Here is a 19,576-nt window from a genome sequence, read left to right as displayed (position 1 = left end):
TATCCTGCTTTTCCCTTTTTTGTAGAGCAAATATGCTACTGCAAGATAAAGAGTTCCACAATACTTTTGCCTAAGCTCTCAGAACAAAAGACAAAAAATTAAAATATTCAATGTACTTTTCAGAAGTTTTGTTCTTTGGAGAGGTCTCACAATTTGGGAGAGATTTTTCTCTGTGGGAATAACTCCCATTCTTCTGGGCAGGAACATTTATATAGAGAGTGCTGGGGCAGCTGCTGTCATGTCACTCCACTGATGGTCCCCTGGGTTTAGATCCAAGGATGGGCATTATCACTACAGAGCTTAAAAATAGTAATTTGTAATTTTCCTCTGGTTATTGCCTTGTTGAACTCTAACTTCCCTCAAGACTGAGATTCTGTGGACCCATGCTCTGATAGTTTCTTCACAAGATTTGTTTTCTGAATTTCCTAACAGGCTGTCATGTGCCAATTAACGAGGAAGGTTGTGTGTCCTGGTGCAACACCATAAATGCTCAACTGGAGGAGCATTGTGCTGATTGTTGTCCTTTCAGGCTCTCCTGTGTCTAAAAGAAACCCTGTATAGCACTGAAACCATTAGATTGTTGGTTACCTGCTACATGAAAAGCTTTCCCTGAATGCTGATGATGATGATATAGGCTGTATATGATATGTATAGTATTTCAGATGGCTAAATTTGTAGAATAAAGAATTATATTCTCACTCAAATATGTATCTGTGCAGTGCCGCAAAAGAGTCTTACAGATTGCTTCTGTTTTTGCTTCTATTCTAACAAAGAAATAACAATATTTCAGCTTATCATGAGTAAATTATGAGTAAATTTAAGATTTTCTTTAATGATCTTATTTATTAAAGGAAAAAGCTCTTCAAATCAACTTAGCCCTTTGTAAAAAGTATACCCCCTTTGTTAAGTCAGTAATTGACTGATCAAATACTTTTGTGGTTCAGTTTCGCTAGCAACACACAGCTCTGATGACACCTGAGCTGAAAAATAAATGCACTGACATCTGTTTGTCTGGAATGGGATACAAAGTAATTTCTAAGGCTTTGGTACTACATCTAGAACTGGGAGAGCGATCATTCACAAAGAAAAAAAACAGTGGTGAATAATCCCATGAATAGCTGGCCTGTCAAAATTACTCCAAGAGCAAAAGTTGCCAGAGAAACATTTCCGGCACTGTAGGTGTCACTTGCCTTATGACAGAGTTCATGATTCAACCATAAGCAAGAGACTAGGTACAAATGGCATCCATGGGAGAGTTCTGAGGCAAAAAGGAACACAAAACCCATCTTACATTTCCCCAACATATTGATGACCCCCAAGGCTTTTGAGAAAATATTCTTGGACTGGTGAGACAAAAGTGGAATGTTTTGTAAGGTGTGTGTCCTGTTACATATGGTGTAAAACTAACAAATGTGGTGGTAATGTCATGGTATTTGCCTCTTCATAACCTGGATGACTTGGTGTATTTGACAGAACCATAAGTTCTGCTTAAAAAAATCATGAAGGGTAATGTCTGTTAATTAATTCCTGACTTTAAAGTCAAGCAAGCTTGGGCTAAATGGCTTTAAAAGAGAGTTTTGGTGTGGACTACCCAAAGTCAGAGCTTAAATATGATTGAGATGAAGTGGCATGACCTTAAACCCCCCATTACTACTCAAAAACCATGCAATGTGACTAAACTGAAACAATTCTGAAACAGCAAATTAAAAGACAAATTTCCAGTTTTTGCAAACACTTTTGCAAAAACTGTTGCTGCAAACGGTGGCACAACAACCCTTTGCCTTTCAAATCACTGATATTTGCCTACAGAGTGCTCCCAGTTACATGTATGGTTTGGTTTTACTTTTCCACAGAGCCATGTTGTTTTGGACAGCTTTTTTTCCCTTTTTTAATAAATAACACCATTTCAACACTGCACGTTCTATTTATTTTGGTTATCTTTGTCTGATATTAAGAAAATTGTTAATAAGTATGACTAAAAAGCAAAAACAGAAGAAGTCTATTATAATGGAAAAAATGTCTTCATTGCACTGTATATGTCCGCACAAGTACATAAATATCTATTTTATAGTTATTGCTTGTTTTTCTGTCTCCTAAAGCTACACACTATATTAAGCTTGATCATCTAGAACTTGTTTTATGATAATTCAGAAAAACATTTAAAACTTGCTGTAGACAACAAAATTGGATATTTGGAAAGATAAATGACTTATATGTCAGACTTAAGCTTTCTCTACTTGGGTAGTTTAAAATACTTGCTCTGAAACTGTGAAAGAGACCAGTTTTCATGATATCTTATAGTGCACACTCTCATAACTCAGGAACCTGACTTCTTCATGGCCAAATCCATTTCCAGGTTAAATATTTTGACAGAACAATTTCAACAGCCATTGGGGTAGAAAAATGTGTTTACAAACCAAAATTCCTCTATTCTCTCATGACAAAGGTGGTATAACTGGTACACACTGCTTGCCACATTGTTATCCACCCTTACCAGTAATCCACAGTATATGTGTCACTGTTCTACCTGTCCACCAGTGGGCCTCAGTGAGTTTCAGTTGACTCCTGATTGTCACAGTGATTGACTGCCTACCTCCAAACAGGTCTTCATTATCTCGCAGTGCTCAGGAGGGACAGTTTTTCATTTATCTCTGCTGTTATTACATTGTGTCCTGATTTAACCATTCATATCAGCCTGTTTGTTGCCATCACACTCACAATAAACTGCCTCTGACCTATAACCCTAGTGTGTTCACAGAGTGGGAACACATTCATCACTTCTTTCTCCTGTGCATATGATTCTACACATGCATTATTAAACTCCAATGAAATCCAATAAACAAACTTGCCCACGGTGGAAATGCTTAACAAAGATGAGACAACACAGGCATCATTGTGTTGGTAATGCCGTCAGCAGTGGTTCTTGATGGGTCATTAAAAACTTTTATTGAAGTTCTGTTTGCCCACAACGATGTTGATTTTCTTTTGATGGCTCTTTTCTCCTTTGCAATTGACTGTCTAGGACAAATTAAAGGCTCATCCTGGGCTATATTAAGTAGGCCAGCAGAGTTTATTGGATAATTGTGACTGGACACTTCCAGGGTTTATTTAATTCTCTCCTGCTGAAGAAGGTAGAAGTATCCCAAGATGTGAAGGAGCTAAACCTCTTCATTCCAAGAACAATAGCTAATATGTTGATTATGGGCTATACTGGATAAGGCAGGTTTTTTAACCCCTAAATGTAAAATGACGTTTAAGACAAAGACTACAGAACACATTTACAATACTTCCCATGCACATAGTGGACTTAAAGAACACATTAACTCATTTGTGTTTTTTTATGTACTGCTAAAGCTGCTGTTAGGCTGTTTCTTTCTCAGCATACACAATGTTGGAATCTCTAAAAACATTATGGTTCTAAACATGAAGAATTGAAGCACATTTTGTAAGACATTGCTTCTTGTCTGTGTAGTCATGTTGATTATGATACCACCCTGTTTGGTATTCTGCATGTTAGACATGGGCTGGTTACTAGCATCAAATTCTACCACAGTTATTGATGCCATGCCTATATTGTAAAGTACTTTAACGAGTGCTTTAACAAATCTTCAAATTAATTAATAAATTACTTAAACTACCTTCTGTTTTATTCCATATTTTGGTTTTTGGCCTTTGGTGCCCCTTCTTAACTTATGGTTTGGTATGTAAGTGTGTTTTGTTTTTGGTTTTTTTTGTTTAGTTTTTTTACAGATGTCTCCTCTGTATTGTTGCAGCACAAATGTAGCCACAGGTACCTGTTAAGGAACCTGAACCTGAAAAGCCAGGGAAGGTTCTGGAGTTTTTGGACTTTTCTCTGAGTGCATTTGGTAAAGATGAACACAGTGGTGTCTCTCCTCAATCTAGTCCTGCACATAGCCTGACAGCTGACTGAAATAAAGAAGCTACAATTTTCACTTGCTAATAAGAAAGAGATTTTGCAGTTTGGAAATATTTCTGCTCACGAAAACAGATACTGTGATGATGTAAAAACCACACCCATCACTCTTACCAAGGCAATACTGAAAACTACTAAACTACTACTTAACCAACTAATCTGCTTTTTATATTTGTATTAATATTTAAAGAGCAGAACAGTAAAAAGTATAACAATGGATAATAGACACTTGAAAAAACTTAGACAAAACTAAATACATTTAGCCAATATATTTTCTCAACTTTATGTTTCGAGAACACAGTATCAAATAGGTCTTACAGATAACAGAAGAATATTGCTTTTGATTTAAAGAAATACAATTAAATTATTATGTTTTCCTTTATCTTTGTAAATACCTTGAAATCATTGTAACTCAATGATATCATATCATAAGAACCTCATTCCTGCTCCTGTCTAACATGTATCTATTGGGATTAGAAGTGTAGTAAGTTACTTAACCTGACCTTCTTGAGCTAAAAGATCCTTGATTTGCATGAGTCCTGTGGTCAAACAGGTATTACTTGAATTCATTAAAAAGTAAGTTGACCTGCAGTCAGTGGGAGCCACTCCAAGAATTCAACATGCTAAGATGAGTTAATCTTCACTGGTGCAGACAGAGCATCTGCATAGTATACTGTATATCCTGTATGAGATTAGATAACATTATCATCAGATTATTACCTAATATTTGAGTGTCACTTGTGTAGATTTTTTAAACCTTAGTGTAAACTGTTCTAAAAATCTTTTTGTTTTTTTATTTTATTTTTATAATTATTAGAACCAGCCACCTAACTAAATTTTATACTGCTGGGTTCAAATTATGTGTGTGAATATTTGGCTCATGTGACATGACACTATTAGCCAATATATTTCTTAAATGACTGGTATGCTGTGCTTTTTTTTTAGCTGTGTGGCACTATAGTATTACAAGACAGAACGTTGTTGTGGAATTTATTATCAGTTTATTTTGTGTTTTCTTCTTCTGAAATTTTTGTTTTATTTTACATGCTCAATATAGCACATTTGGTGCTCAAAAGAAGGTACAATACAGGTCATACTGGCCCTAACTGTTGTGTGGTTTATTTAAATGCATCGATTTTTAAAATTTAAAGCATATTTATTTTGTGTAAAGAATAAGATTAAAAAACTGCAATTAAAATGAAAGCTTAGATGTGATTTTTATAATAGCTTTTGATAGAGTTTTTCTGAGAAAACTATTCACCTGCCAAGATAGTGTGCACGAACAAGAAATTTGACTTTCAAGTGCACAGAGCATACAGATAGTAAGTAAAAATATATCAACTTTAGAGGAAATAAAATAATGGTAAAGGAACAGTAGGTACATGTTTTTCTATGTACAACCAATTTTTTCATTTATAAAGACAAGAAAAAAAGACAGGTTGTAATAGTGCAACTATGCTTATTTTGTTTCAGAGCAGAGTAGCTGACTACTCAGGCTGTAAGGTGTTCTTAAGGTGTTCTTCCTCCAGAGACAGCCTGGGGGGAAAAACTGTCTCTATGGTGCCTGGTTATTGCAAATAGCACTCTGCAGCGCTGACCTGAAGATAAAAGTCTAAACAGTTTGTGTCCAGGATGTGTGGGGTGTGCAAATATGTTAGCTGACCTTTTCCTGACGCTAGACCTTTGTAAGTCCTGGATGGAGGGAAGGTCAGCTCTGATGATCCTCTCTGCAGACTTGATTGTCTGTTGTATCCTGGACCTGTCCTGTTCTGTGCATGGGCCAAACCACACAATGATGGATCTGGAAAGACTGAATAATGGCAGTGTAGAAGATGACGTGCAGCTACTATGGAAGGTTGTACTTCTTGGTTGTTGGGTGTTGCAGGAAGTACAGTAGCTGCCCGGCCTTCTTCCGAACAGTGTCTATGTGTGAAGACCATCTCAGGTCCCAAGAAAGGTTTCTGTGAACCAGGGGTGGTCCACAGCAGATACAGTGTTGTTGAGAATGGAAAGTCCACAGTCATGTCCACAGGTATGAGTCGTTTAAGCTCCAGGTGATTCTAACCACACAAGTTAACCAGTTGATTTACTTCCTGTCTGTATGCAGACTTATTAGTGTCCTGGATCAGACAAATGACAGTGTTGTCATCTGCAAACTACAGGAGTTTCACAGACGGGTCCACTGAGGTGCAGTCATTTATGTACAGGAAGAAGAGGTGTGTGGGGTGAACACACCCCAAGGGGTTGCTGATGGTTCTAGTGTGGTAGAAAAAGCTCCCCAGCTTCTCCTGTTGATGCCAGTCACTCGGAAAGCTGGTGATCCAATGACAGGTAGAGGTGAGTTTCTGGTGGAGATTATCTGGGTTGATGGTGTTAAAGGCCGAGCTGTAGTCCACAAACAGGATTCTGGCATACGTCCCTGAGAAGTCAAGGTGGTCCAGGATAAAGTGTAGTCCCAAGTTGAATATATTATCTGCCGACTTGTTTGCCCAGTTAGCAAACTGCACTAGGTGCACAGGAGCACAGCCTGTGATATCCTTCAGATGATTTAACACCAGTTGCTCAAAGGATTCAATGACCACAGACATCAGAGTGATATGTTTGTAGTAATTTAATCCTGTTATTGTGTGTTTCTTCTGGACTGGGATGATGGTGGAACAACAAGAAAGATAAAATTAGTAACATGGTAATATGTGAAATAAAGTTGAATGTGTAAAGCTGGCTGATAACAGTATATCCAGACCTTTGTTTATATTTAGATGTGCATGCCTGTCTGCCCAGTTTACAAAACATTAAACTCATAGTAAACTGCACTAACCTTTCTATTTTTTTCATTTTTAGTGAAGACACACCTCACCGATTATGGCCTAATTAATTCTGTCTTTTTAAGGTTATTTTTTATGGATGCTTGAGCATCACTGAAAGACACAATGTGTGGATTTTTGTGCCATTTACATACTTATTTTCTACAATAATTTAAACACACCTATACAATAAGCTAAAAGTCCAGTTTGCCAGTCCCCCATTTCGGAACTCAAAGTAAGCATATAACACAACATTGATGGAAAGATCCATTGGTGAAAAGAGCCTGATAATGACCACTGGAAGGTTATTATCAGGCTATTGGTACAGAGTTCGTTGTAACATTAGGTGCAACAATTTTCATAAGATGTTACTCAATAATGACGACAATTAAATCGAGGCACATGACGTCGCCCGGTATGACGGAGCTGGGGTCTCACCCTGGAGTCAGGCCTGGGGTCGGGACTAGTCGGAGAGCGCCTGGTGGCTGGGTTGCTCCTCGCGGGACCCGGCCGGGTCAAGCCCGAAGACGTGAGGCCATCCCCCAGTGGGCCCACCACCTGCAAGGGCAACCGTGAGCAAGCGGTAGCACGGAGTACCCGGCCTTCTTGGCGTCCCTGTCAGGGGTGCTAGATAGTGCCCCTCCCGGGGACTCCATTATTCTGCTGGGGGACTTCAACGCCCGCGTGGGAAACGACAGTGACACCTGGAGAGGCGTGATCGGGAGGAATGGCCTCCCCGATCTGAATCCGAGTGGTGTTTTATTACTGGACTTGTATGCTAATCACGGATTGTCCATAATGAACACCATGTTCAAACATAAGGGTGTCCATCAGTGCACTTGGCACCAGGATACCCTAGGCAGGAGGTCAATGATCGACTTTGTTGTCGTATCATCAGACCTTCGGCCGCATGTTTTGGACATTCGGGTGAAGAGAGGGGCTGAGCTGTCCACTGATCACCACCTGGTGGTGAGTTGGATCCGCTGGAGGAGGAGAAAGCCGGACAGAGTTGGCAGGCCCAAGCGCATAGTGAGGGTCTCCTGAGAACGTCTGGTGGAGCCCTTGGCCAGGGATGTATTCAACTCCCACCTCCGGGAGAGCTTTGACCAGATTCCGGGGGATGTTGGAGACATAGAGTCCGAGTGGACCATGTTCTCCGCATCTATTGTCGATGCCCATAGCTGCGGCCGTAAGGTCTACGATGCCTGTCGCGGCGGCAATCCCCGAACCCGGTGGTGGACACCGGCAGTAAGGGACGCTGTCAAGCTGAAGAAGACGTCCTATCAGCTGTGGTTGGCTTGTGGGACTCCTGAGGCGGCTGACAGGTACCGTGAGGCCAAGCGAGCTGCGGCCTGGGCGGTGGCAGAGGCAAAAACTCAGACCTGGGATGAGTTCGGTGAGGCCATGGAGAAGGACTACCGGTTGGCCCCAAAGCGATTCTGGCAAACCGTCCGGTGCCTCAGGAGGGGGAAGCAGTGCTTCGCCAACACTGTTTACAGTGGGGGTGGGAGGCTGCTGACCTCAACTGGGAACATTATTGGGCGGTAGAGTACCAGAAGTTATTATGTTAATTGTTGACTGGTCAGTCACATAATTGGGTATAAAAAGATGCTGACAGATGCTGAGCCTGTCAAAGCAAACATTAATTAATTATAAAAGCCTTGCTGGGCTAATTCTTAGAAATGTTATAATGAAGTGTCTTACTGTTACATTTGAAACAAGTTCACCTAACATGCAGGGTGTGAGATAGAATTCACTTATTCATTCAATTTGGAAAATTACTAGAGTGGCTGGGATTTATTATTAATAAATTAAGAGCCGACAGAATTCACTGCATGCGGTCAAAGCTCCTCTGAAAACTCTTATCATTGGACACAATCTCACATCTGCATCCAGCATTGCAGGTTGATGCTCTGCCAAGCGCAGAACCGGGAAGTGGAAAATCAGACAGTTTAAAATCTAATTGGCTTGAATAACCTGCATATCCTTGTGGATCAAAGGTTGCTGTTTTCACACAACCGCTACCTGGAACCAAGACTCACTCACATTATTTTTAAAAGAGGTGAAGCATTTCTGTGATAAACAGACCTCTATGAACCTCTGAAAAATGGCTTCTTGTGAAAAACTCAAAATAAAGATGTTTTTGTCTAGAAATGTTCAACATTAGACATGTCTGGTAATGCTTTCAGTTAAATCTCTAGTTTAAATCATTTATGACAATTATAAATTCAGTTTTTATTTACATATTATTAATATTAAACATTTTTGAAAACTGGCCTATATATTATGCACATGGATTATTTATAGAAACAGCTATGTTTTTCATCTGCTCTCTAGCAGTGCTCTAAGAAGACTTTCAGACATTTTTGGGGGATAAAACCATAAAAATGTCTATGTGTTATTTTCTTTATAGATTCTCCTCAGATGTAAATGGTAAGTTACTGACTGAGGAAGCACACCCTCAATAGTTGTAAATTGAGGATCCCATTTGAATTGTCATAACATCATCACACAGATCTTAAAGGGTGGATGTTCTGAGTAGTCACATTTGGTTTAAAGTCAAGTAAACTGAGTTCATATTAAGTTAGCCCTGTATAAAACAAGATGTCACTGTTGGTTGTTCTGTTTGCTTCCCTATTTTGTTGGAAATTATTATTAAACTGAATAAAATATACCCTTACAACAATCCAACATCTGTTTTCCATGTATGTCACTTAGAGACATCATAGAAGACATTAGTTTACAGAATGGAGTGCATAGTAGTTTGCTCATAGCATGACTTTGTATGTTTTACTTAGTGTTTTTATTCACATACTACAGCCGGAGTTGTATGTGAGATCACTGCATTGCCTTTCAGATATTATGACTACAGAAATGCATTAAGGCAGTTGTGAAGAGGATCACAGTGGACTGGAATGACCACATCTGATTTTCAAGTACTGCATATCCTGCCAGGACCTGCAAAAATTCAGCATAATCAGCTAAAACTGCCAAGAACAAATGTGAAGTAGACAGACTAACAATTGGTCAAACAGGAATAAAAATACATTTTAACCAGTTTAAGTTCTTAGGATTATTATTATTCTTGCCACTGGTTGTTTCAGCCTCAGTTTCTTTGCAAGTGTCCATTAAGGCTTGTGGATCATCAGACTCATATTCTGGCTTAAACATGTACCATGTTGCCAAACGTATTAGGTCACCTCTCCACAACATTGAATTCAGGTGTTCCAATCACTCCTATGGCCACAGGTGTATAAAATGTAGCACCTAGGCATGCGGAATGGTTCTACAAAGATTTGTGAAAGATTGGGTAACTCTTAGGTGCTCAGTGACTTTAAGTCACCTGAGTCATAAGTCCAGTCACTACATTTCATCACCACAAAATATTCCACAGTCAGTTGTTAGTTGTATCATAACAAATTGGACAGCAACTGAGCTGGTGGGCGATGTGAAATCACAGTGTGAGGTCACCTGATGGTGAGGCACATAATGTGCAGGTTTTTCCAACTTTCTTCGGAGTCAAAAATAAAAGACCTCAAAACTTCAGGTGGTCTTTAGATTTGCTCCACAACAGTGCATAGAAAGCTTGATGGAATGGGTTTTGGGTTTTCATGGTTGCACAGTTTCATCCAAGCCTTACATCACCAAGTGCATTGCAAATTGTTGTTGAATCATGCCTCCCTCTCTGGCAATCCAATGGAAGAGTCTGGGTTTGGAAGTTGACAGGAGAACGGCACTTGCCCTGGGTCATGTCTAAAGTTTGGGGATTATTGTGTGGGGTTTTTCAGCTCTTAGTTCCAGTAAAATTAGCACTTAATGGTATATCAGACTCAATGAAAATGTGTCAATATCTAGTTGCCATCCTTATAACCCATTTTGACATCTGTGACCCCAATGTTCATTGTCTCGGAATAATAAACAGTTTTTCCGCATTTTAAAAACATTTAGCCCTTTTTTGAAATCCTGCATTGGAAATTAATCTTTTTTGTTCTGCTTTGTTTTTTTATTTATTTCATACAGTGTGTCCTTTGTAGGCAGTGATTGCAAAATGGTCAAAATGAGTGAAAAACTTAATTATTTTTTAGTTGTTTGGAAAAAAGGATGTTGTTATTTAAATCCGATGAAAATACTTTTGTGAGCCTAGTTGGATCAATGAATGAGAATCAGTCACAAAAAACAGAAAGCATGATCTTTTCAGTATTTATTCTTTGCAAAGAAGGCCAATCAGGCAGTCCATTTAAGTCAAAATGTGTTTATATCACTATCACAAAACAACAAAATGTTTCTTTCATCAAAAAATAAAAACACTGCAAAAAGTGCAAATGCCAAAGATACAAAACGTGTGCCTTGCAGTGCAAGTGGAACAAAGTTCCAGATATTTCAGAGTCATGCACTCTGCAGAAGAAGGGAGGATGGGTTTCAGTGAGAATCTCCTTCATAAAGCCCTTTCCAGGATGTCGGGTACTTACTTCCTAGTCATCAGAATGCCTAAATATATCTTTATGCAATAGAACAATCAATAAAGTAACAAAAAAAAAAATCAAGGTATGTTACTAAAGAGGGCTGAAGGACTGATCAAAGAGCGTACAGCAATATGCTTCAAGCTGAGATTAAAAGGTGTTGAAGCCCTAAGGTGTTAATGGCTCTGTCATCAGATAAAAGCCAGCAAGAAAATCCATAGATCAATGCCTTCACTCTCTTTGCAGAGCTCTAAACATTAAATTCCCTCACACTGTTTTAAAACTATCCTTTAAGAGAGGCTTTGCTCATAATTGTCGTGTCCAGTGTCTAACAACAGATTCTTACTCTAAGATTCGTTTTTCCTGATCTTTGGGTTGAGATTATCATAGATTAAGAACACTTAAGATGTGCAAAATCTCATAATACACATGTTCATGTATTTCAGTTTAAGACACGTTTTACGGGTGCAACACAGTGTACTTTCTGATCATATGAAGTGTGTCTTTGTGTTCCAGCAACATCTGTGCACCTGTGCAGCCCTAATCACTTTATATTTCTAGCTTTTGGCTCTTCCAGCACTTGAGAGATGTCATACTGATGTTATTCATAAAACACATTTAATGAAGATAATTTCCTGTTCCTTGATTCAATATAAATGACACAAAACATTTTGGTCAATGATTAGTATGTATTTTATTTAACAAAAAACAATGATTTCCAATAAAGAAAATATCAATAAGTGGCATATTCTTAAAAAACAGTCTAAAAGTTGAAGCATTCAAAATAAATAGAAGATATGTTTCACTTGTTTGTGTTGCTCCATGAATAATTTTGCTTGTAAAAGTATTTTCCATAAATGCAGTGAAAAGAAAGGTAAAGAAAAACAAAACAATAAATTAGAATTTGGTGGTCGTTGCAGATGTTCCTTAGAACCTGCAGCAGAAACCACAGCCCTTGTTCTTGCAGCAGTTGCAGCAGAAGCGGCACAAGGAGAGGTGACTCTGGCGCTTTTCCCTGACATGTTTTGGCATCTGTGTGAAAGACAAGAGACACGAACAAAGTGTCATCAACATTACCTCCTTTTCTTTCTGTGTTTGAGAGAGGACCAGGCTGCTCCATGGGGGAAACAGCATCCACTTAAATTTTAATTTGCTTGTGGTAATTGGCTTAATTCATTCAGTCAGTTGAACATACCATCCACGATTCCATTGACATCTCTTGATGTGCCTCAACTGGAGTGTCATTGCCCCCTGCCTCCTCCAGCTCTCCAACCTGTTAATGAATTATGCACATTTAAGAGTCACATCTATTCTTCCAGGCAACACATTTGGAGCTGATAATTAAATGGGGTGGTTTAAGTTGAATTTCTTACCCCGGCATACGGGACCACGGAGCTCTCCAGAATGCAAATAAAGGCGAGCACGAGTGTCACTGCAACTGCAATGCTTAATGCCTTCATTTTGGCTTCGGTTTGGTTATAAATCCTTTAAAGATTAGAGCTGATGGGTCTTCTTTCACAAGAGTGTCAGGCCAACACAGAGCCCCACTGTGTCCTGAATTTATTTTTTGGCTTCAGAGATGGATGCCAATTCTCAACTGGATTTCTTCAGATCTTCGGCGGATCCTTTTAGCTCTTCTGGTGTCTGGTAGCTGAATATGCAGAGAGTGTAGGTATTTATACAGTCATGGGCCCAGTGTTGTCTCATCTCTGCTGGAGGCCCTGCCCATTCCTGGCAGCTGTTACCTAACTCCACTGGGGAAGTTTTGGCCTCCTCACTTCTCTTCAGCCGTCTGCACTTCTGCAATACTGGAGGGATTTCTCTGAGCTCTCTCTTTTTTCTGTCTTTCAAATAACACCACTTTCCACTGAGAGAGAACATAATTCCACACAATTCCAACAAGCCAATCACTTTGTACAACAACACACACACGTGCAATATGTATTCTTTAACAGAGACCATTGATAAAGCAGACCTGACAGGAGCACGGGAGATTTCCCAGCAAAGGGTGACTCTGTGCAGGTCAATCTATTGCTTGGATGACTGAGCCGCACTCATTTTGACCCGGAATATCCTTCTTGACAGGGAACCAGCCACTTTGGAATATCCATAGCTCAGTGTAAAGGATGTAATTACAACCTCTAAAATGGACTAATTAGCCCTGATTTTCAACATGTTCCATTTTTGCATAATGTGTGGGAACTGGCAGTTGAACCAAATTAAATCCTTTTGAGAGCACTGACTGGTAGTCAGGAATAAAATATTCCATTTGGGAGTCAAGGTGTTTTAATATGTATTAGTTAAAGATGAGGAAAGTTATAGAATTATATATATTTCATTCAAGCAGCAAAGAATGAGACCTGTTCCAGGTGTTTTACTGTGGAGGATACAAAATGTTGTTGTCACTGCATTTTATAGAATCGCATAATTTGTTTTATAACTAAGCAAGAGACCTGATTTCAAAGTTAAGGCTACAAGAGTCAAAGAGTAACATCTATACAGAGTCCAAGCTAAGACATAGCTATTGTCAACATTTAAACTGCATTTAAAATAGTTTTCATTTCCGAATAATCTCATATCCCGCACTATTAATTGAAAATTCATAAGGACCACAAAAAGATTCAATATTTCCCAAAGAAATTCTTGAGTGCACTAACCAAAACTTTGTGGTGATGTTGCAATAATATTCATGAATTGTGAAAAAGCGTTCTGTGTTCGCGTTTATTTTATAGTTAAAAATTGAAAGAATAATGGGAAATATAAAGACATATTTACATACTCGCATACTACCGGTGGATGGAAACAACATGCATTTTTATCTAAAGCGTTATGAAACACCCCAACCCTAACATCTAATCTGACATCACGCTTTCTGGATAACTTTTGAGATTAAATGAATTCATCACAAAAGCAAAACGTGAGTTCTGTTGCAAGAATTTTAATTTCCAATCGGATCTAAAAACTCTTCTACAGTCACTGTGACCCTTGAAGTTAAGTCAGTAGAATGCCCCTGTATCCCAGTTATGATGCATCAGCATGATGTTTATAAGATGTAGCAGAAACAGGTTAATTTCTATTTGTTAAACAAGCAAGTTTTGTAGTAACGACAACAGAAAAATGACAGGAACACATAGAAAGTCTTGGACTTATAAATTTGCTGTGCATTGACAGGTGTTTGGTACTGTAGCTTACTACTCAAAACAGTTTGATTAAAACTATGAAGTCCTGAGTCACTAATTTCAGTCAATCAGAGATTGTCAGTTTCTGTTAGAATCTACAGACTCTTAAACTGCTTTTAAATGTCTAAAGATCAGACAAAGGCATCTAAACAATGTTCCCTTTTAGACCAAACATATCCCAATTTTAGCCTGGGTTGACATGTTTAAACATTGCATGGACATGATTTAAAACATAAAATGTTCATTGGTCATTGAGTTGTGGGGTCGGCATGGTCTCTATTGTCTGTCACCACCGATATCTGTCCATAAACTGAATGCAAGCTGTGCAAAGCAGAGTTCTCCTTCAACAGTAGCACTACAGTAGTGCATGAGCATCTAAAACCCAGGCACTGCAGAGCCTGATGCCAACTCTTGATGGGCATAGTTCAGCAAGTTAAAAGGCATCTGAATAAGTTTAAAAATACGAAATGAATGATGGTTACTAAGGGATTAAAATATGATTTTGTCATGTGTAGATTTGATCTAGCAAATCTGGAGTTTTTCACCAATCTAAGTGTCATTGTGCCCTTAGCAAGCCAAAACAGCATGTAAAGAAAGATTCATCTCTTCCACAGACTGACAGCCATCTGGGAATAACCTGATTATACCAGCACACTGGTATAATACCAGTCAGAATGATTCAAAACAAAGTTTTCTGCAGGTTTTGAAGGTGAACAATTACTTGAAACCACAAAGAGAACATGTTATGAGCCAAAACCTTGATAACCTAATGTAAGTATCGCAATGGACTAGTTCCGTTAAAATCTGACTGAAAATTACACTTTATTATCAAACATTATGGCAGTTTAGGGTTACTTATCAACGGTTGTAGTCATAACGAGCATTCTTTGCTTTTAGGTTGTAATCAAACTTTATTAAAAAAGGATTTTTTAGTCCCAGAATCTTGCCCTTATCTAAGAATCAGATGTGGACCTTTTTGTTTGAGAAAATATGGTTTGAGAAACCTTGCTCTAGACTAAACAAATATATTTTTAAAACAGTTTGTAACCTTTTTTCATTTTTTTGTAATTAGAGCAGAATAGTTCTGTCCAGGTTTGACCTTTCTTCAGTATTTAAGATTTTGAATTAAAGTTGATCAAAGAACATGTATAAGTATTTTCAGATTTTCTTTTCAAAAGTTATTATTGAAATTTGCTTTGAGAATACATATTATAATTTAGAAGGTGCAATATACCATATACTGGCTTAGAAAGCAGAAATAGATTAAAATATTAACTTACCTATCAGAGACACTATTGATAAAATAATTATTAACTGCCGCCCTGGAGATAATATAATGATGTCCCTGCAAAGAGAGCTCAGGCCTGTTTAATAATCAAATAATAATGATGATAATATCCGCCGTTAACAGTTTGATTAGAAAAGTGTAATTTTGAATTCATTAAAATTATTTTGACTCTTATTTATAATGTAGTGACAAACAACTTGAGTTAATTAACCTTTCAGTGTAAGAAATGTCTTTAACAACATCAGATTGTGAATTAATGCAGAATCAAAACAACCGAAAATGAAAGTTTAGCACAGTTAAAAAATGAAGGTGCAAACTGATAAAAACGGTGGGATGTGCTTGCTAATAAAAATCAGAGACCGTTTGAATTCTCATTATACATTTATAGTCTTTTCCCACTGCCTCAGCCGACTCAATTAAGGAACAACATGTTGCAGGACCTCTGCGTCAGCCTGTCTCATTTGGTGATAACCTTGCAGCCCCATGTGCTTGCTTTGGGTGACCACAAAGCCAGTGTCAACAAATACAATCAGAAATGGCTCCATGTCTGTTGGAATCTGTCCATCATTTTGTAGCATTCAGGGAAAATCAACATGTTGTCATCACTGGCAGAGATTTATATTGTTTCTGTGCAACAGAGGGGGGTTCTGCTTCACCGTTTACACTTGCACATGATGTCCACTCATAAAAAACATGTTGCGTGCTATGATATACAACACATGACTCATGTCGTGTGCTGTGATTATGACACTTTTTAACTGCAGAAAGGCAAACAAAAATGTAAAATTAAGGGTGTTTTCAGTGTGGTAAAATAGAAAAAGCAGGAAAAAGAAATATCACTGAGTTAGACTTTCACAGGAAAGTTCAGCTTTACTAATGGGGCTATCATTGGAAATCTTCTGGCCAAACAAAACCTGGCACCAGCCCGGCGGACTGATTCACCTCAGCAGGCGCCACTCTACCTTTTCTCTGCTGACCGAGGGCATTGCCCCTGTCTGTCCCTGATTTATCAATGTCCTCTATTCATGCCCCTGTCCATAGCCCCTCCTCCTTATACCAGCCACTCTAGTGCATGTTATACCTGCACACAAACATGTCATTAACACCTGAATCTCAAAACAGATATTACATATTATGTTCCCCACATCCAATCGTGTTCTTTTTTCAGCAGCCTATAAACAGTATTGACACATTATAAATCCAGGGGGCAGCACTGAGTTCATGAATTGCTAATAATTGCCTGGGATTTTCCGACACTGGGTTGAATGTTAGAAATGTTGCAATGGCTTGACTGGAATCTCCAAAGTTCTACAGATCAGAAATTGTCATTATTTTGAACAAGAATACAATTAGTCATTCAGCACGTACAGCTAAATGACTCATGACCTGAAATACATATGAATCCAATTATTATTCAAATAGACATTATTGAGCTGTTTCACTTTTTTATCTGAAAACTCAGTTAGTATATATATATATATATATATGTCTTTGTTTCTTTCTTTCTTTCTTTCTTTCTTTCTTCATAGCTTAAAAGTACATCAAGTACATAATAATTGTTGTAGACTGTTGCCAATAAAAGTGTGAAGGACCTTTTCAAGATCTTTCAGCCTTATGAACAGCCACAGCATGATATTAAGTTAGAGTGGTAAGACTGCCGCTATTCTGCTCACCCTCTTGATGTATGATTTAACACTAGAATCTTTGTCTAATGCACCATTTTAGTGTGTTAAATGCAGAAGTGAAATTACTAATGCATTTTTTATTATTCCTGTCAGCTGTCATTTTATTCAAAATAGGCAACTAAATGTTATAATTTACTGTTATAGAGCAGCTAAGCTATTTTGATTATACTGGTTTATGCAAAGGATGCTACTTACGATAATCCATTCTAAAAAACATTAGACATGCACAAGTATTGCAAAGCTATAAAAATCTTTCAGAAAACACATGACCTTAAATCTTTAATGGATAAAGCTTGTCTGGTGTAAGCAATATTCTGTTTTACTCTTTTTTTTAAAGGCATGTGTCATTATTGTCAAAATGGGTATCAATGCATTGCACAATGGCTACAAAGAACAGTGGCTTGAAGAACTTATAGTGCCTTACAAACGTATTCACCCATCTTGGCTTTTTAACGTTTTCATGACATCCCAACCTAATTTAATGTGATAGATCTGCACAAAGTAGACTACATTTAAATTTGTTGGAATGGCCTACTCAAAGTCCAGACCACAATATAACTGAGAATCTGTGGTTAGACTTGAATATCGCTGTTCACAGTATAAATCGGCGCCTAAGTCGCTCTGTGGGGAGCCCAGTCTACTTGTATATTCCCAAAGGGGTAAATGTGTTTGTCTCACGTTTATACACATAAATCGGGTCTAATTACTCATGAGAGGCTTGACATTACGACAGTTATGTAGCTATTGTAAAATGATTCTAAAGATACCATCTGTCTCAGTGCGCAAACTATAAATCTGAGTAGGGCTAGATTTCCCGCAGCAAAGTCACTTGAAGCTAATGCTACTCACCTGGTTTATGGGAGGGAAGTTAAACTACTGAGATACAGTTAAAAAGCAGCTTCAGACAAATTGCTGATGCTGCAGCTAATTATCAAGGATAACGTGGAACGGGAATATTTGGAGAGACCGGTTAACAATTTTATTTAAATATTACAAATGGAAAGTAAAAACCATAGTAAAATAAAACACAGGTTTTCTGTCCGGGGGGGCTTTAAGCTCACAGACAACACCAGTGGCTGCATTGATGATCTGGCTAAGCTTTTTTTCTATTATTAAAATTCACCCACATTTTCTGCATAGAGTATATTTGGCTACGTATTATGACTCACTAGATCCTTTTCTGTGTTTCAAGAAAGGGGCTACCATCTTTATAACATTCTTCAGTTAGAATGGCTTTTAAGTTAAGAAAACAATTAAATTCCTGTTTTCATGAATACAGTGGGGTTCCAGATGACACATTATCTATTTTATGGTTTTGCATCTACATTTTAGTGGGTTGATGCTACAAAGGTCCTTTTTGTATCAAAAACATCTCTGCTTTGAAAAATTATTGAAAGGGCTAATTGTGTGCGGCCCGGGCTGTGGCAGAGGCAAAAACTCGGGCCTGGGAGGAGTTTGGTGAGGCCGTGGAGAAGGACTACCGGTTGGCCTCGAAGCGATTCTGGCAAACCGTCCGGCGCCTCAGGAAGCAGTGCTTCGCCAACACTGTTTATAGTGGGGGCGGGAGACTGCTGACCTCGACTGAGGACATTATCGGGGGGTGGAAGGAGTACTTCGAGGATCTCCTCAATCCTGCCATCACGCATTCCGTGGTGGAAACAGAGGCTGGGGACTCGGGGTTGGACTCTTTCATCACTCAGGCTGAAGTCACCGAGGTGGTTAAAAAGCTCCGCGGTGGCAAGGCTTCCGGGGGTGGATGAGATCCGCCCTGAGTACCTCAAGTCTCTGGATGTTGTAGGGCTGTCATGGTTGACACGCCTCTTCAACATTGCGTGGCGGTCGGGGACAGTGCCTCTGGACTGGCAGACTGGGGTGGTGGTCCCCCTTCATAAGAAGGGTGACCAGAGGGTGTGTTCCAACTACAGGGGGATCACACTCCTCAGCCTCCCTGGTAAGGCCTACGCCAGGGTATTGGAGAGGAGAGTCTGACCGATAGTCGGCTTCAGGAGGAGCAGTGTGGTTTTCGTCCCGGCCGTGGAACACTGGACCAGCTCTATACCCTCTACAGGGTGCTCGAGGGTTCATGGGAGTTTGCCCAACCGGTTCACATGTGTTTTGTGGACCTGGAGAAGGCATTCGACTGTGTCCCTCGTGATGCCCTGTGGGGGGTGCTCCAGGAGTATGGAATCGGGGGCCCTTTATTAGGGGCCATCCGGTCCCTGTACG

General features: G+C 39.0%; 1 protein-coding gene across 1 annotated transcript; it reads right to left on the bottom strand.

Annotated features, from left to right (window-relative positions):
* Window positions 1-11,873: 11,873 nt before the first annotated feature.
* LOC124865842 (hepcidin antimicrobial peptide) lies at window positions 11,874-12,879 on the bottom strand. Its single transcript, XM_047361318.1, has 3 exons — window positions 12,572-12,879; window positions 12,394-12,471; window positions 11,874-12,230 (listed from the first exon to the last, which is right to left on the bottom strand). The coding sequence occupies exons 1-3, from the start codon at window positions 12,656-12,658 to the stop codon at window positions 12,126-12,128; spliced, it is 270 nt and encodes an 89-aa protein (XP_047217274.1). The 5' UTR covers window positions 12,659-12,879; the 3' UTR covers window positions 11,874-12,125.
* Window positions 12,880-19,576: the final 6,697 nt, after the last annotated feature.

Source organism: Girardinichthys multiradiatus, chromosome 3 (genome assembly GCF_021462225.1).
Source record: "Girardinichthys multiradiatus isolate DD_20200921_A chromosome 3, DD_fGirMul_XY1, whole genome shotgun sequence".
NCBI classification, from domain to species: Eukaryota; Metazoa; Chordata; class Actinopteri; order Cyprinodontiformes; family Goodeidae; genus Girardinichthys; species Girardinichthys multiradiatus.
Note: the sequence above shows the minus strand (reverse complement) of the source record. Positions and strands in the feature narration are given on the sequence as shown.

What these genes read in the sequence shown, in the direction of transcription:
- LOC124865842 (XM_047361318.1), bottom strand. Translation starts at nt 12,658, where the DNA reads ATGAAGGCATTAAGCATTGCAGTTGCAGTGACACTCGTGCTCGCCTTT. An exon ending in CCGTGGTCCCGTATGCCGGG is followed by an intron (nt 12,472 to 12,571) that starts GTAAGAAATTCA and finishes ATTCATTAACAG; the next exon opens with GTTGGAGAGCTGGAGGAGGC. An exon ending in TGTCAATGGAATCGTGGATG is followed by an intron (nt 12,231 to 12,393) that starts GTATGTTCAACT and finishes TCTTTCACACAG; the next exon opens with ATGCCAAAACATGTCAGGGA.